Source organism: Elephantulus edwardii, unplaced genomic scaffold, assembly GCF_000299155.1.
Source record: "Elephantulus edwardii isolate Elephantulus edwardi_28Jun2011 unplaced genomic scaffold, EleEdw1.0 scaffold00109, whole genome shotgun sequence".
NCBI classification, from domain to species: Eukaryota; Metazoa; Chordata; class Mammalia; order Macroscelidea; family Macroscelididae; genus Elephantulus; species Elephantulus edwardii.
Window position 1 is genome coordinate 2,120,577 of NW_006399859.1, and position 26,652 is coordinate 2,147,228.

General features: G+C 38.1%; 1 protein-coding gene across 2 annotated transcripts in view; it reads right to left on the reverse strand.

The window, feature by feature from the left end:
* The window catches only part of NELL1 (NEL-like 1 (chicken)), a 1,108,018-nt gene that overhangs the window by 10,096 nt on the left and 1,071,270 nt on the right, over positions 1 to 26,652 (reverse strand). For both annotated transcript variants that reach the window (XM_006892008.1, XM_006892009.1), the window contains one exon: positions 10,746 to 10,939. In XM_006892008.1, the coding sequence (XP_006892070.1) occupies positions 10,746 to 10,939 (194 nt within the window). The remainder of the gene's footprint in view (positions 1 to 10,745; positions 10,940 to 26,652) is intronic.

The following is a 26,652-nucleotide window of genomic DNA, read 5'->3' on the forward strand; positions in this document are numbered from 1 at the left end:
CTTGATGTTGAACTTCAATCCATATTGAAGACTACAGTCCTTAATCTTCTGCAGCAAGCACTTCAGGTCCTCCTCAGTTTCAGCAAGCAAGGTTGTGTCTTCTGCCTCACATAGGTTGTTGATGAGTCTTCCTCCAATCCTGACACTACACTCCTCCCCAGCCTCCTGAAGGACCTGTGCATGCTGCATATAGAGTGGAAAATGTATAGGGACAGGATGCATCCCTGATGTACTCCTTCCCTGATTTTGAACTATGCAGTCTGTCCTTGCTCTGTTCTGATGACTATCTCCTGATCCGAGTATAGGTTTTGCATGAGCACAATCAAGTGTTCTGGGATTCTCATACTCCTACTCCACAAAATTAGTCACAATTTGTTGTGATCTACATAGTCAAATGACTTTGCATAATCAATGAAACACAGATGGACATTTTCTGGTGCTCTTTGCTTTCTGCCAAGATCCATTTGTCATTGCCGATAATGTCTCCAGTGTTATGACCTTTTATAAATCCAGCTTATATTTCAGATAGTTCTCTGTCGATGTACTGTTCCAGTCATTTTTGGATAATCTTCATCAGAATTTTGCTTGCATGTGATATTGTTTGATAATTTCCACACTCTGTTGGGTCACAGTTTTTTGGAATGTGAATAAACATGGATATTTTCCAGTCAAATGGCCAGGTAGTGTTCTCCAGATTTCTTGGCTTAACCTGGTAAGCACGTCCAGGGCAGCATCTGTTTGTTGAAATATGTCAATTAGTATTCCATGGGACTTATTTTTGCCAAGTTCTTCAGAGAAGCCTGCACTTCCTCCTTCATCATCATTGTATCTTTGATGACATTTTGTTTCTTATAATCTTTCTATGTCAGCCACAGAAGTCTCAGGGGGTTTCCATTTATTCAGCTTGCTCTTCTCAGACCAGCTATTGTACTATCAATCATACTTTTATTGGATCATGTCAATGCCAAACTTAAGAATTTTTAATCATCCTGGATGCCTAATGCATTAAGCTTAATTTATGTCATACATAGCTCCAGTCCTAGTTTTTACCTTAGACTTCCCACTACCCATGAACTTCCCACACAATTCTTCTAGTTAATACTCTTACAATAGTATTTTCAATTGTGTCACATCCGTGTAAATGTTGGACAATTAATTAAGAAGATTGACGAAGACTCTTCCCATGGACAGTGGTATTAACAAAGAATACTGAATATTCTGTGGAGGGTCAAAGACCAACCATATCTCTCTTGGAAGAAGAACAGCCATCAATGAGCTGGAAAAGGTAATTTCCAATTTTATCTGCAGTAAAAAAAGACACTGAATAAGCAAAAAACCATTGAAAAAAGGAGAAACAAAGTAAGAGGCATAATACTTCCTGATCTCAAATCCATATACGTTCATGGTGGTGAAGATAGCATGGTACTGGCAGAGTGTCAGACACATAGATCAATGGAATAGAACTGAGAATACAGAAATCAGCCCATCTATACTATGGTCAACTGATCTTTGAAAAGTAGATGCAACCAGTTAAGTGGGGAAGTGACAGCCTTTTAAACAAACAGTGTTGGCAAAGTATCTACAGAAAATACAAGATCCACACTTCACATCACACACAAAACCCAACTTAAGGTAGATCAAGGACTTAGAAGTAAAACCAGAGATTATAAATATCATCAGAGAAAAGCTAGGAACAATTCCAGATGCCCTATTCCATAATATGAACACTCTTCTAAGCATAATGAAAAAACATACAATTAAGAGGGGGGAAAATAGAAGAATGGGTTCTTCTAAGAATCATACCTCACCACAACAAGATAAAGGTAAATAATCCAATAGAAAAATGGGCAGAGGATATGAACAGACACTTCACCGAAGAAGATATTCAGATGGCTAACAAGCACCTGAAGAAATGTTCAAAATCCCTAGATATAAGAGAGATGCAAATTAAAACACTATGAGGTATCATCTCACTCCAGTCAGAATAGCAAAATTTAACAGAACAAGCAGCAACAAATGCTGGTGAGGTTGTGGAGAAACTGGAACCCTTATTCACTGTTGGTGGGAGTGTAAAATGGTGCAACCACTGTGGAAGGCGCTATGGCGCTTTCTCAAAAAGTTGCAAATAGAGATACCGTTTGGCCCAGCAATTCCACTACTGGGAATATACCCCAAAGAGACTATAACTGACATCCAAGCAGATATATGCACACCCGTGCTTATTGTGGCTTTGTTCATAATAGCAAGCAGTTGGAAACAAACTAAGTGCCCATAAACAAATGAATGGATAGAGAATATGTGGTATATTCACATAATGGAATATTACGCTGCTTGAAAAACAAGGGACTCATACAATATTATTCAAAATGGGTGACCCTGGAAGACATTATGCTAAGTGAAGTATCTCAGTCATAAAAGGACAAATACTGCATGGTGCCACTGTTGTAAACAGGACTGACATAGGGGTTGAGGGGAGACTGAGTGAGATGGGTTCAATAATGTATACTGCATTGAAACAGATAAGGGAGAAAACTGTTTAAAAGGGATATATGATTAGGTATTTTTGTCATGATAGGAGTCCAGAGCGAAGGCTGCATAGTGGAGTGGACCTTGAGGAGGATTTGTAAAACAATGAAATAATTTTTCTTTTACTTTTCCAAGAGGGTACTGTACTACAGGGGAGAGTTGGGAGGGGAGAAAAATGCAACAATTAATGAATAGAAACCCAAAGTCTCTGTAAATTATCATTGAAATTAATAATAAATTTAAAAAAATAAAAAAATAAATTAAAAAAAGAAAGAAAAAAGAACCATATCTTTACCCATGCAAAAAAGCTGCTCCAACAGGGTAAGAAGAAAAACCACAGACTGGGAAAAAATATTTGACAATGACATATCTGATAAGAGAGAATTTTGTAAATAAACTAGTGGGGGAAAAAAGTCATCTTGGGGAGGGGGAAGGGAGGGGTAAAATGTGCAACAATGAATGAATGAAAATCTAACTTTTCTGTAAACTTTTGTTAAAATGGCAATTAAAATAAAAAATTATATATATATATGTGTGTGTGTGTATTTATAGTATGGAAATGTTCAAAATCCCTAGCTATCAGAGAGATTCAGATCAAAACAACTATGAAATATCATCTCAACCCAGTAGCAGTAGTAAAGTTCAGCTGGATAACAAACAACAAATGCTGGTGAGGTTATAGAGAAATTGGAACTCTTATTCACTGCTAGTGGGAATGTAAAATGAATGGTACAGCCACTGTGGAAGGTCAACTGGTGATTTCTCAAAAAGTTGGAAATGGACATAGCATTTGACCCAGCAATTCCACTACTGGGAATATACCCTAAAGAAACCAGAGCCATGACTCAAACAGATGTATGCACACTCATGTTCATTGCTTCATTATTCACTAAAGAGATGGAAGCAACTCAAATGCTCAACAACAAACAAATGTATATATATTAAAAAAAAACAACAAACCCCTGTCGTTTCCAATATTCAAATAATAGAATATTATGTAGCATTGAAAAACAACAAAATCATAAAGCATTACACAACATGGGGCAGCCTGGAGGACATTATGCTGAATAAAATATCTCAGTTACAAAAGGACAAATACTGTATAACACTGATGTTATAAAATAGGACAGATGGCAGTGGGGTAGACAGAGAATGGGAAAACAGTGGGTAGATAATAAACACTGAAGTAGAAGAGATGAGGGGAAGAACTCTTACAAAGGAATATATGATTAGGCATTATATGTATGACAATAATCTGGAACAAGGCCTAGATTGCTGGGTGGGCTGGGGAAAGAAGGAATGGGGAGGGGGAGGAAATGTGCAACAACAGAAAGAAAAAAAAATAGAAGTACAGTCAGGCTGCTCCTTGGAGGCAATAGTAGTGAAACTTCATCTCACATACTTCAGAGCTTTGATAGCTTGTGGTAAGAAGCTACACTGTAATCCCAAAGACACAAGTTCAAATCCACTCCACTTCTTTGAGAGAGAAGGATCAGCCATCATCTCCTATGTGATTTGCAGCTATGGCTTGGTTTGGACTTGACAGCACACAGCAACAATAAGTGTGTAGGAGGGATGGACAGTCCCAGAAGATCACTGTGTTTTAAAAAGCAGAGGTTCAACAAAGGAGAGGAAGACCTTCAGGGAGATGGGCTAACACAGTGACTATAACAACAGGCGAAAGCTAAGCAGAAATTATGAGGCTGGCTGGGAATCAGGTCGTTTCATTGTGTGGCACACAGAGTTGCTATGAGTTGGAGCCAGCTCGATGATACCTAATGGCAATAATAACATTCCCCTCATTCACTTTATATTTCTGCTATGAAAATAAATTATTTTGCCTCTGCACTTTTAAAAATTACTGTTCATTCTCTTTGGAATTCACTCTCCTCACATCTCTACTTGGTTAAATTTATTCATCTTTCAAGACCTCATTCAAAGGTCACTTCCCCCATAAAGCTTTTCCTTACTGCATCTTTCACCCTCTCAGTTATTTATGACTCTGCTAAGTCATGGCAGATAGTTAATTGTTTGCGTATCCAATTCCCTATTTATTCCATAATCTCCAGAATAAACATGATGACTTGTACTCAGATGCTGCATTTCCTCGATATTACCCAACTTGTGGGTCTCCCTACTTTCTCAAGTAATACAAGCAGAAAATAAAGAGGTCTTTCAAGGCTTCAGACATATTTATGAATGAAAGAAATATAGGTGGGCAGCTTTGAAAAGAAACTGAGCTGTATGCAAGATTTAAGGACCAGACACAAGATGGTAACGATTTTCCTCTGGAAATTTATGTGGTCTTGATCATGCTGGAGAAACATAGGTTCCAAGCATCCTGGCAATCTAAATTACTGAACCATACATAAAAGTATTACCACTTACAAAAAAAGTACATGGTATATAAACAAAAGACCAAATGCATTTGTGCTGGCTTGGCTTTATCACTGAACTTCATTCAGCCATGGGCATGTTTCAAGGTCTCTTTTACAATCAATATGAAGCACTAGTAACTAACCTGGTATTGTTGTGTCTCTAACGGAAAGGTGCCTTTTAAATCAACTTGGACTCTGCTTTTCTTAATACTCTACCTTGATCTTGTGCTGCTTTGCATGTTTTCCGCTATTGTGTGGTTTTATTTTAGTTTCCAAATTGACATATAAAAGATTAAAGATTAAAAAACTAGTAATTTATACTCAAACTGTGATTTTACTTCTCAGCCTCCAAGATGATTGCATTAACATCATGACTAGCATGCTTAAGGATTGATAGCACTGCTTATCCAAATCAGACCGAAATGCTTCCATATACAAATACCAGAAACAAAGAATGTCACAAATAAGCTAATTTTATATTATGAGCATGCTATATAAAATAATCTGGTGTAGTGTAAAATGTATGAGACTGTAAACAGAAAAGTCAGTAGTTCAAATCCGTCTCCAGCTTTAAGTGAGAAAGGTCTCCTCCCATAAATATTGTTGTTGTTATTAGGGGTCCTTGACTCAAGTATGACTCATTGTGACATTATAAACAACTGATCTGAACCTTGTCCTGGCCTGTGCCTCCTTCAAAATCTCTGATGCACTCTGGCCCATAGCTGCAGTCACCACCTGATTCAGGGTCTTCCTTTCTTTCACTAACCCACCACCTTTCCATGTATGATGCCGTTCTACAAGGAATAGCCTCTCCTAGCAACATGCCCAAAATATGTGAGATGAAGCTTTGCCATCCTTGCCTCATGATGCACTCTGGTTTCACTTTCTCTAAGATATATCTGTTTGTTCTTTTGTCTGTCCGTAGGATCTTTAGTACTTTTCTCCAATACCACAGTTCAAAGGTGTTAATTCTGTCATCCTTATTCATTGTCCTACTCTCAGATACATAGAAAGTGATTGAAAAGACCATGGTCTGAATCTGACACACCTTAGATATCAATCTACAATCATTTCTCTTCAGTAATTTGGAGAGGTCTGTGACTGTAGACTTCCCTAGTGCAATATGTCTCCTGATTGCCTCACTGCTGGTACCAAGTGTACTAATTGTAGATCCAAGTAAAAGAAGTTGTTGACACTGTCAATCTTTTGTCCATCTATCTTGATGTTGCCTATCAGTTCAGTGATGACAATTTTTGTTTTCTTGACATTTAGATGTAATCCATATTTAAATCTTCAGTGTTAGATCTTCTGCAGCAAGTGCTTCAAGTCCTCTTCACTTTAAGTAAGATAATTTCATGTGTATACTGAAGGTTATTGATGAGTCTTCCTCTAATCCTGATGTTACATTCTTCAGAGACCAGCTTCTTAGTTAATTTGCTCAGCATACAGATTAAATAGGTATAGAAAGAGGATACAACCCTGACACACACTTCTGAATTTTAAACCGTTTAATGTTTCCTTGCTTTGTTCACACAACAGCTTCTTGGTCTAGGTCTAGGTTCTGCATGAGCATAATTAAGTGTTCTGTGATTCCCACGTTTCTCATTGGGAGCCATAAGTTGTTATGATTGCCTACATTCTTCCCAAGCAGGAGCTGGTGGATTTGAATTGTCTGCCTGTGGTATGGCAGTAAGACTTTTCATTCACTTCACTATCAGAGCTCGCTTCCATAAATATTTACAGCCTTGGAAACCTAATAGAAGGTTACCATGTGTCAGAATATCTATTAAATCTGTATAAATCTGAGAAAATAATTCAAGAACTGGACTATATAAAGAAGAATATGGCATCAGAATTAGAGGAAGATTTGTCAACAACCTGGATTATGCAGATAACACAACCTTGCTTGGAGGAACTGAAAAGGACTTAAAACACTTACTGCAGAAAATCAAAGACAACAGTCCTCAATACGGACTACTCCTCAATACCAAGAAGACAAAAATCCTCACCACTAGACCAATAGACAACATCATGATGGAGAAAAAAATTTGTCAGTGACTTTGTTTTACTTGGATCCACAATCAACACTCATGGCAGCATTAGTAAAAAAAAAAAAATCAAAATATTTGTAAATTGGGGAAATCTGCTGTCAAAAACCTCTCTAAACCAACAGACACATGAAGAAATGCTCAGAAACACTGGCAATAAGAGAGATGCAAATCAAAACCACAATGAGATACCATCTTACCACAGGAGCAATGGCAAAGTTTAACAAAACAACAAGTAATAAAAGTTGAAGAGGATGTGGAGAGACAGGAACTCTTATACAATATTGGTGGGATTATAAAATAGTAAAACCACTCTGAAAGGTAGTTCAGCCTTTCCTCAAAAAGCTGAACATAGAAATTCCACATGACCCAGCTATTCCACTACTTAGAATAGATCACAAGAAAAATGAGGACTGAGGCACAAATGGAGACTACACCGATGTTCATAGCAGCATTATTCACCATCGCAAGAACATGGAAACAGACAAAATATCCAGCCACAATCAGATGGATTGAGAAATTATGATACATTCATATCATGGAATACTATGAAGCATGCAGGAGCAATGATTTTGTAAATCACTACCAACTTGGGAGGGACTGGAGAACATTATGCTAAGTGATCTAACTCAGTCCTATAAGGACAAATACTCTATAAGAACTATTGTAGAAATAGATAACTAGTAAAATGTGCATCAGGAACTAAGTGAGGTAGGGTGGGAGTACAGGGATGAGAATGGAAGGGGGCATAATCATAGGGTCACACAATCTGATGGGCAGAGAGAGGGGTGGGTTAAGGAAATGGGAAAGATCTGGTGTGAAAACAATGTATACGAAATTTATAAGTAAACTAGTATAAAATACAAAGTTAAAATGAATTAAAAAAAAATATCTCTCCAAAGGGCTAAAAAACAACTTTGTCAGTACAAAGACTGCAGTGTGTCTGATGGAAGCCATAGGATTTTATTTTATTTTATTTTTAATTTTATTATTTTACTTTATTATTTTATTTTTTGCTTTACTTCCTATCCATCTGAAAGTTGAACAATGAATAAGGAAGCACAAAGAAGAATCAAAGTCTTTGAATTGTGATGTTGGAGAAAAATACTCAATATGTCATGGTTCATCAAAAGAACAAACAAACCTGTTCTGGAGGAAGTACAACCAGTAAGCTCTTTATAGAGGCCAGAAGAGGGAAACTCCATCTTCTGTACTTTGGACATTTTATCAGGAGTAGTCAGTTCTCATAAAAGGACATCATACAGGAAAGGTTCAGAATAAACCTCAATGTGGATTGCCACAGTGACTGTTACAATGACCTTGAGCATGGGGATACTGTGAGTATGGGGTAAGAAAGAACAAGCTTCTGATCTGCTGTTTATTGGATTGCTAGGAATCTTGGTCAACTCGGCACCTACCAGTTATACCGTGAATCTAAACTTTCTTGATGTTGGTGGGCTTTGTTTTCTTTAAAAGTCAGGCAATAAATAAATAGTAGTCTCCCTAGGAAAACCAATATATAGAACAAGAAAGATATGCTGGCACTTTATCCATTAAGATGGAACAGTGTGGAGGAGCATGAATAAATCAACAAAATCACATTACAAGAATTGTTCTTCATCTCTGGCATTTTGAGCCTTATAAAGCTTTGCAGGTACTATAGGTGTCAGATCAGAATATATTAATTTATGTTGCTTGCATTATTAACATAATTAATTAATAAACCTCTGGGAAATTTTAATCATTATTAAGTTCCATGTTTTATCATTAGCGTAAATGAAAAAAAAAATCTTAAAGCAGTAAAGGAAATTCATTCTCACATAATTCAAACTCAGGTGACATCATCTGCTTACACTGCAGACTAAGGATCTAGACCCTAGAAAGGGTCCAGGGTCAGACTACGGCCATCCCCCAAAATCTGTAAAACAGTGTATTTTAGAAGATAACTAGCAAAGGATGTTATGCTTGTTTTGCTGGCTGATGAAGACCTAATTATTCAACCTCTCTCATGAGGACCATCTCTAAGTCAATGACTTTAATCCACTCTGAGTTCTCCTTTCTCATAAAATGGTTTTGTCCTTTGATTGAAGGACACAGTTAAATATTGAATTCAATCACTTAAATATTTATTATGGGCATATCCCAGATGGGGATAGTAGTCACATACTACTGAGTTGAGAATCAAGTTGGATTGAATCATTGCTTGACTGACTTTAAATATGTCAACATCTATCATTTGTAGACTGTGGCAAGATGGAGAAACTATGAACTTCAGGAGCAAGGAAGTGAAGTTTAAGTCATAGTTTAGCAATTTAGATCTTGTGATAGGGCAAGTTATATGATCCCTTTGGAAAGCAAAAGACCTATCTTTCAGGGGAGCTATCGGGATGAAACTAGATACTGTTTAGTGAATTATAGAGTACCTGAAAAATAGAGGAGTTCATGGGTAGTACAGGGAGCTCCAGAAGCTTAGTGGTAAAGCATTGCACTGCCAAAGCAGAGGTACATGGTTTTACTTCACCAAAGGCTCCATGGGAGAAAAGATGGACAATCTTATTGCATGTAATTGACTGCCTCTGAAAACCCACTGAGGGGCCTAGCTATGGTTGGTTCTGACTTGAGAATGGGTTGATGAGCTACTACTAAAAAACCAAAAATAAATAAAAATGAACAAAAAAATCAATCATTGAACACTCTACAAAGTACAGTCCTGGTTTGGCATATGTAAAGTCATCCTAAGTTGCAAATGACTTCACAAAGGAAGTGCCTAGTAAATGGGATAGAACCTAAGTGTGAGGGTGTGTGAATTTGCTTACGCATAGGGAGACAAGCATTATGTTAAATAGGCATTCCTAGGGCTATTGAGGAGTGGCAGATGTAAAGGCAGGTGGATGAGTTCGATGATTTCTCAAGACTCACTTCCACTCTGTTCCTAGGGAGCACTCTGGGAATTTATCAGGAGGCCCAGCTCTCTAAGAAACTGCTAAACAAGTAATTTCTCTTAGTTCCTTTGCCCATAAAGCCAAAGATTAACAGGCATTGAAATCCAATAGAGGAACTACAGTAAAACAACAGCAATGGGAAATACATAGGGAAGACCAACAAAAGAAGAAATAAAGTCCCAGGAAATCAAACACTTTAATAGGCCCATTTTGCAAAGTATAAAACAAAACCAGAACATGACAGGATTTTATTTTCATAAGCATTAAACTTCCTTCCAAACATCTTAATGTAAGAAATAGCCTCGCCCTGAGAACAAAAAGATGACATCAGTTACCAGGAGGCTGCACATTCCTGTTTGTTCCGAATGGAAATCCACTTTGCTGGCCAATGGAAGCAAGAGTGCAAGCTTTGCTTTTTTTCTTGGATGGTGTTACCCCGAAAGGAAGGAATTTCATTCAAGTGATCATTTCAGGTAAAATGTAGTTTTAATCAAGCAGCTTGTGTGTGAGATAAGGGTTTGTTAAAGATTTCTCCCAATCAGCTTTAAAGGCATGGCAAGGTCTTGGTGGGTGGAGTAGCCCTGGCTTCTCTGCCCAGCTTCCCCTGTGCTTAGCATTCTCTTCTCAACTCTGCATCCTACCTTCCACTGAGAATACTATTAATTCAAAGCATGTTCGCCTGCCACTCAACATCATCATTAGCTCTACCGTGGGTTAGAACAGAAAATTTTTGAGGAACTAGAAGAGACCTAAGAGTCAACAGCCTCAGGGAGAGAAGTGGGGAAGGGAAGCCAGGAGGGAGCCAGGGAATAGTTAAAAATTCCTGCTGCACCAAGTGGTTCTTATCTCACCTTGCAGGAACAAACAGAACACCGGTCTTCTTTCAGTGTCCACACCTGCCCATGATGCTTCAGTCCTCCTTCATGAGGACAGTCCCCCGAACAGGAAGGCCCAGAGGAACAGAGGCAGTCAAAGCCCCCTGCCAGGTTGATGCATGCAGAATCATTCCAACAGGTGTGAGTCCTTAAGGCACACTCATCGATGTCTGCAATGAAGAAAAGATTCACAGAGCTTTAGAAACTAGCCAGAGGAACTCAGAAGAGAATAACCATTTGCCGTAAAGATAGCTAACATTGTTGAACCTTATTTTACGCAGGTACTATGTCGAGCTATTCACTTCCATTAGCTCATTGACTCTGCTCGTCTTTGTGGGAAGATTTGACCTTAGGATTATTTTGCAAATAACAAATAACGAGGCTGAGGTTCCTTGAGTTAAGGAACATTTGTTATACAATTAGTAAAGAGTATATCCAGGACTAAGACCCCAAACTGCCTGACACTAACTGTTAAACTCTCCAGTAGCAATTATGTATTTGTTTTAGTATATTCTCGAAAACTACTTCATCTAGAAGCAATAAGTTTTATTAATTTATTAACGATCTGGATATGTCCTGTGGAGATCTAAGTCTTTTAGAACAGGTGTAGATAGAATGAGTAATTATCAAGTAGAAACATGTGGGCAATAATAAGGATACAAATAAAGCAATTAGATAATCACCTTTGGGACTAACCTAAGAAGTTGGCAGTGTAACTCCTTACCACTAGGCCACCAGAGCTGTGCAACACAGGGAGAGTAGGGCAATAGTTTTACTTGTGACTTTGCTTACTCAATGCCTTACCACCCTGTTGACAAATATCATTTTTGCTCACATAAGACAATTTCTCAACTCTACCACAAATAATAGCATGGATGTCAACGAAAGATTAACATACACCATCCTGTTTTCATTGGCAGCCAAGTATTGAAGAAAACATAAATACATCAGCATAGAAGCCAACACCTAAAATTTTAGCCATCTCAATGTCCAAATCTGGTATGAGACTTTTCACAATGAGAAATCTACTACATATTAAAACAGCCACATCCATCACTGAATTGAGATGAAATACAACTTGCAGTAACTTCTATCTATTGGTCAAAGTTCTGAAGGCACTCAAGGAAAGTCTGCTCTTTCACTCAAGAAAAGTCATTTTAAGATGATCTCTTTTTAAAAAGAAAATTCTATTAGTTTATTTACAAAATTCTAAAACATTGTTTTCAAGAAGAAATTATTTCAGTTTCCCTCATCCCCCTACTCATCAAATTGTACAACCCCATGATTAATCTTGCCCTCCCCCTGCACACCCACATTACTCTGCTTCCAGTCTTTACCACTCCTCTTGGATCCTTACACCCATTCCACAATAAGGGTTTTATACAATTTTTATCCTTGTGGGACTGAGTAGTTCACTCAGCATAATGCTCTCTAGTCCCTCCCAATTTAGGTAATAATTTATAAAACCAGTGCTCCTGCGTGCTGCATAGTATTCCATTGTGTGAGTGCACATAATTTCTCAATCCATTCGTTTGTAGTTGGGCATTTGGGCTGTTTACATGTTCTTGCAATGGTGAATAATGCTGTAATCTCCTTGAAAAATGAATTTCGTATCTGGATTAGAATTGCATGTAGATTGCTTTTGGTAGGATTGCCATTTTCATAATATTGAGTCTTCCTATCCATGAACAGGGCACATTTTCCCATTTCTTTAGGTCTTTTATTTATCTTGCAGAAATGCTCTGTAGTTTTCTCTGTGTAGATCTTTTGTATCTCTAGTTAGGTTCACTCCCAAGCATCTCAATTTGTTGTTGGCTATTGTAAATGGTATTGCTTTCTTGATTTCCTTCTCTGAGTTCTCTTTGTTACCACAGAGGAATCCTATTGATTTTTTGGATGTTGATCTTATATCCTGCCACTCTACCAAATTGGCCTATTAACTCTAACAGTTTGTGGGTTTTATTTTTTTTGTGGTTGGTATTTTTTTATTGTTGTTGTTACTGACTCTTTGGGGTTTTAACTATTTAAGAAGCCAAAACAAAGGAAAAAGTAAAGAAGTAAAAGGGTTTAATAGAAGATTTTAAAAAGAGTAGCTCAAAAAGATGAAGAAAGGTATTTAACTGTGTTCACTTTTGGAACAGATGAGGGAAAAAAATTGTTTAAAAGGAATATATAAGTGGGCATTATGTATGTGGCAATAATCCAGAATAAAAAGTGCATTGCAAATTGGACTGAGAAAGGGAAAGAAAAGAGAGAGGAATGAAAAGGTGCAACAATGAATGATTGGACATCCAACTGTAAACTTGAACTGTACAAGGAGCTGGAGTCCAGAAATCAAAGGGAAGAAATTGCTTGACATTTCTCAAGCCGAAAGAACTGAAGAACAAGTTCAAGTTACTGAAGGTTTCTATGGACAAACCTTGTGTGATCCTGGAAGCATAAAAAAAAATATGAAAGGGATATGCAAAGTCACTATACCAAAAAGAAATAGCTGACACAGAGCCATTTCAAAAAATAGCATAGGATCAAAACCCAATAGTAATAAAGAAGGTTAGCTGCACTGAAAGAATTGGCAAAAAAAGAAGGCTCCCGGAATTGATGGAATACCATTGACATATTCCCACAAACAGATGCAGCCCTGGATGTGCTCACCAGTCTGTGCCAAGAAATCTTAAAGACATCTACCTTTCCAATTGACTGGGAGAAATACATATTTATTCCCATCCCCCCCCAAAAGGTGATACAACAGAAAGTGGTAATTATCAAACAATATAATTAATATTACATGTAGGCAAAATCTTACTGAAGATTATTCAAACATGGCTAGAGCAGTACATTTATAGAAACTTCCAGACATTAAAGTGGAATTTAGAAGAGGTCACGGCACCATTGTTAATGTTAGATGGATCTTGACAGAAAGAAGAAAATACAAAAAAGATGCATATATATTTTATTGACAATTCAAAGGCATTTGACTATATAGGTCACAAAAAATTATGGGTAACATTGTGAAAAATTAGTACCCTGGAACACCTAATTGTGTCCATGTGAAATTTATAACAAGAAGCGGTGGTAGAAAGAGAGCAAGGGAGAATGGCATGGTTTAAAATAATAATGATGTGTGTCAGGGATACATCTTTCCTCTAAATCTACGTAATCTGTATGATGAACAAAGCATTTGAGAAGCAGAATCAGAGGAAGACTCAATAACAACCTGTATTATGCAGATGAAACAACCTTGCTTATTGAGAGTGATGAGGACTTGAAGTGCTTGCTGCAGAAGATCAAAGACTACAGCCTTCAATTCGGATTATGTCTCAACGTCAAGAAAACAGGGAACATATTCTATTTCTGAATTTGATCTGAAACAGTTTTGAATCTGGTTCAAAATATAGCAAGTATAACAACCTAGAAAATGGCATCAAAATACAGAGGCAATACTGTGTATGCCTCCTTACCTCCCCAATTCTATATCAAATGATTGGCAATAAGGGTATAGGAAGATCCATGGGAAATTCACTCCAGAAACTGCCTAAAAATGGAATTTCAACAATGGATTCAAAGAGATGTACAATTTAATAATGAAAAAGAATCTAAAATAATTTGTCCATTGGTAACTACTATCCATCCTTAAAATACCTTTTAAAAATATTGAGTTATTCCTCATTTACAAAGTGGCAAAGACATTGTTTTCCGTGAAATTAAGAGATCTGTGTGTAAACACATACACACCTAGGGTGTGCAATAAACACTGTGCCAAACCAAGATTGGCCTCCACAGTTCCAGAATGAAAGGATTTCACAGTTGAATATAGGACCATATTGCCTACAGAGTTCCATGTAATTGCTTTACTTATGACATAAAAATCTAATTCTGCTTCCATGCAATTTAACAGATTTATGGAAAGCCAGATGTTAGCAATTATGGAAGCTGACATTATTCATATTCTTGGTAATACAGACCTGTTTGCTCTGCACAAAGCCAACTTAATCTATTATACATATCCCAAGGCATCCAAAGGGAAGAGAGACCCTATTTACATATTATTGCAACTGTTGTTCTCTCCTGAACAAACACAAAGACATTCACCCATGAGATTTACCAAAATCATCAGACGGGCCTCCGATGACAAAGAGGCAATGAAACAAAAATCAGGCAAAGAATTCTGTACTCAAATCTGTAATCATTAGGCTGCACTTTTGTGGGTTTTTTTATTACTATACATAATGGGTCTCTGTGATTTCCTTTGCTTCTTCTTATATATTCAGTATTTGAATGCTCCATGCTTGGATGAGAATATTTTCAATGAAATTTCACAGCTAAACTTGCATTAGAACTTATTTCTTGGTATTGACATTTCCAAAATGTCTGAAAGCTCTTATTATTGTGCTCAATTTTGGTTTTGTTTTATTTATTTATTTTTAAGTTTGTGCCTGTCTATCTGCTTTCTTTGATTTAAGGTTCTTAGGTTACTTGAGCATGTAAGAAAATATAATTCTGAGATGTTTATATCACCAGTAATCAAACCAATCCCAACAAAGCCCCAAACAATTTTCCTATTGCCCAAGAAAAATGGCTCTGCAGAAGTTTAAATAGCCTCACAGCAGTTCTGGTACCAGCCTCTGAAGCTGTGACTTCTGCAAGTTGATTTCACAGACCAAGGGAGATATTTTTTTCCCAGTAGTTTGGAAGTAGTTAGGTCAAAGGAAAGAACTTTTGATCACTCTCCAGTTCTCTTTCTTGAATAACTTTCACAGCACATATACTCTTATTTTCCAAACTGAATCCAGGTAATGTGGCAGAAAAATAAAATTTAACCTGGGGTTTAAATCCAGCTGTGTGTGTTCTGACTTGGAAATCATTACCAACCATTAGTAGCTCCAAAATGAGAACCTAGCTTGAGGATTTATTAATGATAGACAAGATAGGGCACAGATGCCTCTCCCACAGCCTGAGCAATTCTGAGAGAAAACTAGGCGGGGGTGGGGGGTGAGGGTGGGGGGAAGATGATAGATGGCACATCAACACAATGAGTGGAGAAAACTAATAGAGAAAATAAAAGGCTAACACAATTTGAAGCTGCATAGAAGGCTTCAGGTCTAGAATAAGAGATGTGATGATCATATTCTGTTGTGTGCATGTCAGACTACATTTCAATTACTCAAACTGACTTGGACTATACTTAGTTTAAAGAGTTCTGGTGGCCTGGGGGGTATGGAGATGTGCTCCTCAAGGTGGCTGGAATCCACCAGCAGCTCTACCAGAGAAAGATGATAATCTCCTCCTGTGCTGCTTACAGTCTCTGAAAACCTTCTGGAGGGTCATCTATAAGTTGGTTCAGGCTCAACAGCACACATCAGCAACTTGGGCTACACTTCAATGACCTGGACAATACTTATGTCAGAATGAACCTCCTACCTTACAGCAGCAACTCGGGCTACACTTCAGTGACTTGGACAATACTTAGGTCAGAGTAAACCTACCTTGTTCCCTCAAGAGCAGAGACAATCAATAATGGAGCCAACCCCCTGGACACATGATAAGTCCCCCAGTGTGGAGAGGGATTCAAATACATCTCACCTTAAAGGAACATGAGGTCTCCAGGCAGAAAGGGTCAATACAAAGAAGTAACTGAACTGTGACTTTCACAATTTGAGATTCTGCTGTGTATCTCTTAGGAAGGCATTCTAGTGTCTCTCCAGTGCATGTTCTAACTTTGTTTCAGGGCTCTTTTCCTATCGTGTTTCACTTATTTATGCCCAATATTTAAGCATAGTCTCTCTTGAAACAAAGGAAAGGAAATACTTTTTTCTGAGAGCACCATTTTCTAATCTACTCCTTGGACCCAGGAGTCTTCTCTCCTGGATTACAATTAGTAGCCATCTCCAGCCCTACCTAAGGTTTGCAAGCTTCCTTCCCATCTTCCTTCCCCTCCTTAAGGTTCACAAGCTCCCACAGGCCCCTTTCTTCCAAGCTTGAATGATCACATGTTTGCACAAACATCACCCTTTACAAATACAACAAATACTGTTGTTGATCATCTCAGTATCAAAACTCATTCTTCCCTTTGGGGGAATACCATTGGACTATTCTCTGAGAATCATCAGCTAATTGAATCCCTGCATGTTTATTAAGCATCTATAGTACCATAACAGTGCTAGTGTGTGGTGTTGTTCGCCATCGAGCCCCATCTGACCCATAGCTGACCCTCTAACAGGTTTATCAGAGGCAATAAATCACATGAGAGCAGACAGCCCATCCTTCTGCCCAGGAGCAGCTGGTGGATTCTAACCTCTAATGCCTTTGTGATTGCAGTGCAACTTCTTACCACCAGAGCTCCCTTACCAAGTGCTAGGAGTTGACAAAACAATGGATAAAGAATCCCCCATGTGCTTTTATATGTTGTTGTTTGGTAGCCTTGAGTCAGAATTTACTCATCTCTGACCTTTCAGCATGTTTTCAGAGGCAGTAAATTGCACAGGAGGTGCCTGTTCATCCTTTTTCCCACGCTGGTGGATTTGAACTGCCTGTCTTCGGGATTGTAATACAGCTTCTTACTACCAGGCAAGCATAGATCCCTGTACATGCATGTTGTTGTGTGCCATAGAGCCTGAACTGAGCCGTTGCTGACCCTCCAGACAGTTTTCAGAGGCAGTTAATCGCACTAGGGGAGAGGGTTTATCCTTCTCCCACAGAGCAGCTGGCGGATTATAACCGCGTGTCTTCGGGATTACAGCACAGATTCTTAGCACTATGACACCAGTATAAACCTCATAATGTCCCACTAAAAAAATTATTCTCATTTTCTGAAGTTCTACTTCTATTATTTCCTTTTCTTTTTAATTAGCAAAATTTAACAATTAAAACATTTGCTTTGGAATCTGGAAGTTATAGTTCCCAGTTGGGGTCTTCAGGCATCTCAGTTCGCCTGGGACTAAACGGTTCCTTGAGGCAGGGACTTTCAGTAACAAAAACGGGAAAATCCCAGACAGACTTTTGTGATTTCACCTGATTCCCACCCTTTCCTTCCAACTTGTTGGTTGCACATTTTACTTTACTGAGGATTATTCCTAGCATGTGAAAAACACCCCTACCCAGAGGATAATTTGAGTAAGTATATAACATAATGCTTGTCATCTAGAAATTGCAAAAAAACTATTCGTTACTGTTACTATTGATATTATTGCTTCTATTGGGTGCTTCATGTCTCATGAATTCTGCTTGCCTCACCTCTTCAGGATCTGCCACCAACGGTCCTCAATTTTACTATGTGGCCATCTCACATTTTATTGTTCTTTTGAGCATTCCCATTAAAATCTGAATTATCATATCAATTCACAAGGCTTTGATCACTACATTAGCTAGCTAAACACAGAAATGTTAACATGTTTATGTAATCTCAGAACACTAATCTGTAAATTGAATGTTAATATTAAGTAAATCATGTTGAAATAATATGATTTCCTGGTATTCCATGACCTTTCTGGGTTGTTGACTCTTGTATTTATAGGCTGTACAAACTTAGGTACTTTACCACAGATGGAGAAAACAACCCTTTCAGGTAGGAAAACAAGAGAAGAATAAAAGCAGAGTAGCCCTCTATAATAAATAAACTGGTTTACTTGTGGTATGCTGCCACAAGCAAGTCATGCCTCTTTAACTAGTGATTAGAGCTACTTAAAGTCAATAACATTTTAACCAGTAGACAGAATAATAAAAATCAATAAATATTGAAATATTTGCTATCTAAAGAGAATTTTATTGCCCAGAGAAGTAGACAATATTGCTGAGAACAACTTTAGATTTATGTTTTTATAGACCTGTTTATGGAGAAAGGCGAGTGTTCGAGCTTCCTTCTATAATCGTAAAGAAGTGGAACAGGTATTTTTCAGTGATTACTAGAAGACTAACACTGGGAAATAGACATTGTATTGTTTATAATCACTGAGAACAAATCTTCACTGCTGTTGAATAGGTTCTGACTCATAGGAAGCCCCCGGAGTTTTCAACATTGCAAATCTTTAAGAGAGGAGACTTTTACCTTTCTGAGTGACTGATGGGTTTGAATACTTAACCATTCAGTTAGCAGTCCTGTATGTTACTGATTATGCCACCAAGGCTTATTCTTGTTTAATTTCCTTAACAAAACTTTGCTTTTATTTGAAGAGCTTTATAATCCTATGTAATGTTATGCTGCCTCTGCTTCTTTATGTTAACCTTTATGATTAGTTATTTATGCTCCTTATCCATTTTAAATAGTAAAATCCTGGTCTTATTTATCTCCGTATCTCTCACAGAACCTTAAAACAGTATATTTGACCTAAATTAAAAATGTATAAGTTGTATCTGCTTGAACTCTGTTTAACAACAAAAGAATTCTTGTTCTTTTCAGATCTCAGTTCTTTCTTTGGGAAAATAAGTGAGTTTTATAAATTACACTACAGATTTTTTCCATTTCTTTGCCTTCTGTGATTACTTTTCCCCTCTGTGATGAGCCTGTAATTCTAGTGTTCAACTATGACTGGCGACAGACAGAAAACAAGGCAGAGATGAAGCGAAGCACAGAACCAAGCCTCAATATCACAAATGGATTTCTTAGAATTCAACAGATGTCCAGGACATTCATTATTTATTCAAACATCTCTGGTTCCTCTTAAAGAGCATTTTCAAGCAAGCACCAAAGATAGGAGCATCGTTTCCCTGTCTGAACCAAAGCCTTGGCAACGTAATCCATGGCGGCAGATACACCAGGGGAATGCAGCCAAGGTAAAAACCTAACTAACTTTCTATTTTGACAAATCATTTCCTCAAGCAAATTGTCAGATGAGAAATAATATTTTCGTTATTCTAAGCCAAGGAAAGATCCCAGGCACAGAGGAGGTTACCACATGATTCAATTTAGCAAAAATGCTTCTGACAATTTGGATGGGGGGTGGGGGGAAGTCAAATCCAAAACAAAACATTTTGAGTTGGTCCAAAGTCTGGTCACAATAGAAATTCTAAGTCATTTATAGTAGCCATGAATTCAAAGACCCGACACACCTGTTATTATTTATTGTCTCCCTTCATCACTCTATTAATTGAAGCCATGTCGAAGAGATGTTCAGGGGCCAAGGTGAGTTAGGACATGAGGAAGAACAAAATTTTAGACCATCATGTAAAAAGGGAAGTATCTGCTATAAATAAATCGAGACTTGATTTTATGGTGTTAATTCCTTCTCCTTCTCCTCCTCCTCCTCCTCCTCCTCCTCCTGCTCCTCCTCCTTCTCCTCCTTCTTCTCCTTTTTCTTCTCATCCTTTTTTTAAAAAAATATTTCCAGGATAAATTATCATCATGAATTGAACAGTGTACTCCCAAAATAAAAATATGTACATATAATAATATAATGTAGAAGATATATATTGATTCCCCATGATCTGATAAACTAGATAGTTGTAAAAGAATTAATGTGTCATTCAAAAGCCCTTAGTCTCATCACTAATCCAATACAATGGGAGTTTCCTCAGAGTGTGGTGTGTTATAGCTTTTATCTCCCTAGAAATTGAGCCAATTGAGGGGTGAGGAGGACACCTCACTGCCATCAAGGAAGGAGTATCTTTGGTGGCCTGGGCCCCTGCATAAAGCAGCTCCTTGATAGCAGGGAAGGCCAAGACACACGAACACCTCCAAGGAACACCAGGCTGAAAGAAACAAGGACTTTTGTCCACAGCTGCCTGAGAGAAGCCAGGCCATCCCATAGAACTGGCCCCTTCCATTTGGACTTCTGGCTTCCTAAATAAAAACAGGAAAAATTTCCTATCTCTGTTATAGCAGCACTAGATAACCAAAACAGTTACCCTCCTTATCTTCAGATTGCTTATTTTTCCTGCTTATGCGTCCCTCTCCTCTAGCTCTATGCCTGCTTCCTCTTAACTCTCTCCTGCCTTGAGAGGAATATGTCTTATCACCCACCCCTCCTTCTAAGTACAGCACTTGATACAGGGATTAACACAGAACTAACTTTCTCAATAATGTCCATGGGTCAAGTGAATGCTGATTTTTATGCTGATGGCCTTTCATTTATTTTTTATTCATCTGTTTAAAACTCCCTGCTCATAAACCCACAGGCAAATATTTCACAGCAGCATGAGTAACCTGGGACTGAAACAAACAATTCAATATTCATTCCAAAGACATTTTAGATGCCCCGCCTCTGAATTGCTGTTCAGACATGATCTTTTACTCTAACACATTCCAGCCAGGAGTTCCTGTAATGAAACAATTGCTCACACAGAGCCACAAGAGGCAAGAATTTGATAACTACATGGAACTCAATACTAAAGAGAATTCAGAAGCTGAGAACGGGAAGCAGGTGATTCTTCCCCTGAGACAGATTGTAAATCCGCATGGGTAGACTAGTGAGAAGTAAAATTGGACTGGTAGCTGGAAGTACTGAGCCTAGAGTCTGCTATTTCTATAGTAGCTCTTTAAAAACAAATCCCCAAAACAATAATAGCTCTTAGATTTTTAGAGGTCAGGATTCAGAGATTTCAGTGAAAATTATGGATTCTCTGCATCAAAGAGGCACATACATAAAAATGTGGTGTTGCTGTGTACTGTCTAGTCAGAACCAACCCATAGCTGACCCTACAGAGGGTTTTCAGAAGCAGTTAATTGCACCAGAGGAGACTGCCCATCCTTCTGCTCCGGAGACAGATTAGTGAAAAGTATTGGCCATCCACCTCTGAAACAGAAGGCCTTCAAAAACCCTATGTACAAGAGAACACACTTAGACTAGCAGATATGGCAAATGAGTCTGAGTTCTCAACTATGGAAATACATAGGAGAAGGAACAGCTGTAAGCAGACACTAGTGAATGGAACATGGAATGTAAGAACCATGAATGTAGGAAAATTGGATATTATTAAGAAGAAAATGGAACACATAGATATTGACATACTAGGTATTGGCAAAGTGAGATAGACTGGCATAGGATATTTTGAGTCAGAGGATCATATGATTTACTATGCTGGAGATGAAAAAGTGAGGAAAAATGGGGTTGCTTTCATATTTATAAAAGTAATTTCTAGATCCCTCTTGAAATACAGTGTTGTGAGTGACAGGATAATATCCATATGCATACAAGGAAGTCCACCAAAAACAAGAGCCAAAGAGGGGGAAATAGAAAATTTCTACCAACTTTTGCAGTCAGAGATTTATTGAAGATGCAATCAAGATGCATTAATAATAATGGGTGACTGGAATGCTAAAGTTGGGAATAGAGAAAAGGGATCAGCAGTTGGAAAACATGGATTTGGTGACAGAAATGAAGCCGGAGACCGAATAACAGAATTTTGCATAATCAATGCAAATATTCATTGCAAATGTGTTTTATAAGAAACATAAATGCAGGCTATTCACGTGGATTTTGATTGATGGTATGCATAGGATTCAGATCAATTACATCTGTGGAAAGAATCATTGGAGAAACTCAATATCAAAACCTAGGTGAGGTGTTGATTGTGGGACAGACCACCAACTACTCATATAAAAGTTCAAGCTGAATCTGAGGAAAATTAAATCAAGTCCACAGGAACCAATGTTTGACCTTGAGTCTATCCCATATGAATTTCAAAACCATCTCAGGAACACATTTGAGGCCTTGAATAGTAATGAGTGAAGACCAGATGAGCTGTGAGAGGATATCAAGAATATCATGCAAGAAGAATGAAAAAGTCCTTAAAAAGACAGAGGAGGAAGAAAAGACCAAGATGGATGTCAGAAGAAACTTTAAATACTGTACTGGAGTGTTGAGAAGCCAAAGAAAAGGGAAAAAATCAAGATACTAAGGAGTTGAACAGGAGATTCCAGAGGGCAGCTTGGAAAGACAAAGTAAACTATTATAATGAAATGTGCAAGGAGCTAGAGTCAGAAAATCAAAAGGGTGAACTCGCTCAGGATTTCTTAAACTGAAGGAACTGAAGAACAAATTCAAACCTCAAGTTTCAATACTTAAGGATGCTTTGGGAAGAATATGAAATAATCCAGGAAGCATTAAAAGAAGATGGAAAGAATATACAGAGTCATTGTACCAAAATGAGCTGATGGACACAGAAGAATTTCATGAAACAGTATATGAGCAAGAGCTTATGGTGATGAAGGGAGAAGTTCAAGCTGCTCTGAAAGAATTGGCAAAAAACAAGGTCCCAGGAATTGATGGCATACCAAATGATATATTTCAACAAACAGATGCAGCCCTGGATGTGCTCATCAAGTTGTGCCAAGAAATCTGGAGGACAACCACCTGGCAAACTGACTGGAAGAGATCCAAAGAAAATTGATCTGACAGAGTGTAGAAATTGTCGAATAATATCATTGATATGACATGCAAGCAAGATTCTGCTGAAGATCATCCAAAAACAGCTGTAACAGCACATCAGCAGAGAACTGCCAGAAGTGTAGGCTAGATTTAGAAGAGGTCATGGCACTAGGGATATTATAGCTAATGTCAGATGGCTGAAAGCAGAGAGTACCAGAGGAATGTCTGTCTGTGCTTCATTGAAAATGCAAAGAAATTTATCTGTGTGGATCATAACAAACTGTGGCTGACTCTGAGAAGAATGGGATTTCAAGAACAATTCATTGTGCTTATACAAAATGCATATGTAGACTAGGAGAAATTGGGAAGGGTGTGCATCAATGATGTGCCTTATTTCCATATCTTTTCAATCTACATACGGAATCGATTATTCAGGAGGCTGGGCTCTATGAGGTGAAGTGTGGCAGCAGGATTGGAGGTAGACTCATCAACAATGTGCGTTATGCAGATGACACAACCCTGCTTGCTGAAACTGAGGAGAATCTGAAGCACTTGCTGCAGAAGATCAAGGACAGCAGTCTTCAATATTGCTTGAAGCTCACATCATGATAGACAGTGAATAGCTTGAGATTGTTAACAGCTTCAGTTTGCTTGGCTCTACAATCAACACTCTTGGTACCAGCATCCAGGAAATTAAAAGACAAATTGCATTGGGAAAGTCAGCTGTCAGAGACCTCTCCAAAGTACTGAAGAGCAGCGATTTCAGTCTGGAGACTAAGGTGTGTCTGATACAGGCCATGGTCTTACAATTACTTGTTATGTATCAGAGAGCTAAACAATAACTAGGGACGATAGGACAGTTGATGCTTTTGAGCTGTGGTGCTGGAGAACAATATCGAATATACCATGGACTGCTAGGAGAACAAACAAGTTCATCTTGCAGAGGGTGAAGCCAGGCTGCTTTTTGGAGGCAAGGTTTCTGAACCTTCCTCTGACATACTTTGGACATGTTAAAAGGCAGGATCAATCCTTAGAGAGGGACATCATGCTTGGGAGGGTGGAGGGACAGTGCAGGAGAGGAAGATCTTCGATGAGATGGATTGATTCAATCACTGGGATAATGGGGTTAGGTGTGTTGGAGACAATAAGATTGGCAAGGGATAGAGCAGGGTTTGGGGCTGTTGTACATAGGGTCGCTATGAGTCATAGGTGACTCGATGGCACAAAACAACAACAATAATGATGACAACAAAACTATAGGCTTTGGGTAAGGCATTTAGCTGTTAAATAAAAGGTCAGTGGTCTAAATTCAGTAGCCTCTCCTTAGAGCAAGATGTAGCAATCTGCTTCTGTAAAGAATAATAGGTTGGAAACACTATATGGGACAGTTCTAACTTTGTCTCACAAGGTCACTAAAAGCTGGGATCTGAGTGGATTGGAGGTGTTTCTTGTTTTTTGGGTTTTTTTGTTTGTTTATTTAGTGTAGGGTAGAAAATTTGCAGTTCTAACAAATCACGAGGTTATAACGACACTGTTAATTTGCGATTACACTCTCAGAAACATTGCCCTTTGCTACAGGGAACACTGTAGTTCAGAGAAAAGAATGTAATTTTAGGAAATACTATTTTGAGAGGAATGTTTTCACAACCCCTTGTCACTCATCTGGGTCAGTGAACTACTTAGAAAGAAATAAAGAGAATTATTTAAAACTTGCAAAGAAGACTTTGTATGGCATAAATATCAAAATCCTATATAAGAGAGAAAAAAGGAAACACTACCAACCCAACTGCCTCTATTGTTCTTTTATCTTCTAAAAAAATGTTAATTTCACAGTGAGAAGGAAGACCTGAAAAAAACAGTAACCACACGATAAAACACATTTTAGGGAAAAATATCAATATTCTTTCTGTATGTTAATTTGTATCCTTCTTGGTGACACAATGGTTAAGAGTGAGGTCAATAGTTGAAACAGTGGTGGCTCATACTCTCTGCTGACTTCATGGAAGAGAAGTCCTGGCGATACGCTCTTCAGGCCTAGGAAATCTATGGGACAGTTCCACTCTGTCATAGGGAGTCACTGTGAACCACACTTGGAAGAGTGGAGGGCCAGAAAAAGAGAGAAAACCTAAATGAAATGGATCGATAGAATGACTTCAACCAAGGACTTAAGCACAGTAGAGATTGTGATGGTGATGCAGGATCAGACAGAATTTTATTCTGTTATACAGAACAGATCATTCAAGAGGTTGGGCTTTATGAGGAAGAATGTGGTATCAGGATCGGAGGAAGGCTCACAACTACCTACACTACGCAGATGACACAATCTTGTTTGCTGAAACTGAGGAGGACCTGAAGTGCTTGCTGCAGAAAGTCAAGGACTAAGGTCTTTAATATGAATTGAAGCTCAACATTAAGAAGACAAAGATTCTGAATACTGGGCCAATTGGCAGCACCAGGATAGATGCAGAAAATATTGGATTGTTAACAAATACAGCCAAAGAAGAAGAAATAGATGATTTCTACCAACTCTTATAGTCAGAGATAGATAGAACAAGCAATCAAGATGCATTGATAATAATGGGTGACTGGAACGCAAAAGTCGGGAACAGAGAAGAAGAATCAGTAGTTGGAAAACATGGGCTTGGTGACAGAAATGAAGCTGGAGATGGAATGATTGAATTTTGTACAATCAATGACTTATTAATTGCAAATACGTTTTACAAGAAACATAAACGCAGGTTATACACAGGGACTTCACCTGATGGTATGCATAGGAATCAGATCGATTACATCTGTGGGGGAAAAAAAATCGCTGGAGAACATCAATATTAGCTGTGAAAACTAGGCCAGGAGCTGATTGTGGAACAGACCACCGACTACTCATATGCAAGTTAAAGCTGAAGCTGAGGAAAATTGAACCAAATCCACAGGAGCCAAAATACGACTTTGATTTCATCCCCCCTGAATTTCAGAATCATCTCAGGAACAGGTTTGAGGCCTTGGACATTAAGGAGAGAAGACCAGATGAGCTGTGGGAGGATGTCAAAGGTATCATCCAGGAAGAGTGCAATCGTTCATTACAAAGACAGAAGAGGAAGAAAAGACCAAAATGGATATCAGAGGAAACTCTGAAGATTGCACTGGAGCATAGAGAAGCCAAAGCACAAGGAAGAATTCAAGATACTAAAGAGTTGAACAAAAGATTCCTAAAGGCAGCTCAGAATGACAAAGCAAAACATTACAATGAAATGTGCAAGGAGCTCGAGTCAGAAAATTGAAGAGCTGAACTCGCTCAGCATTTCTTAAGCTCAAGGAACTGAAGAACAAATTCAAACCTCGAGTTGCTATAATCAAGGATGCTTTAGCCAGAATATTAAATGATTCAGGAAGTAGTAAAAGAAGATGGAAGGAATATACTGAGTCATTGTATCAAAAGGAATTGGCAGATACAGAAGAATTTAATGAAATAATATATGAGCAAGAGCCTATGGTGATGAGGGAAGATATTGAAGCTGCTTTGAAGGAAATAGCAAAAAATAAGGCCCCAGGAATAGATGGTATACCAATTGAAGTATTTCAGCTAA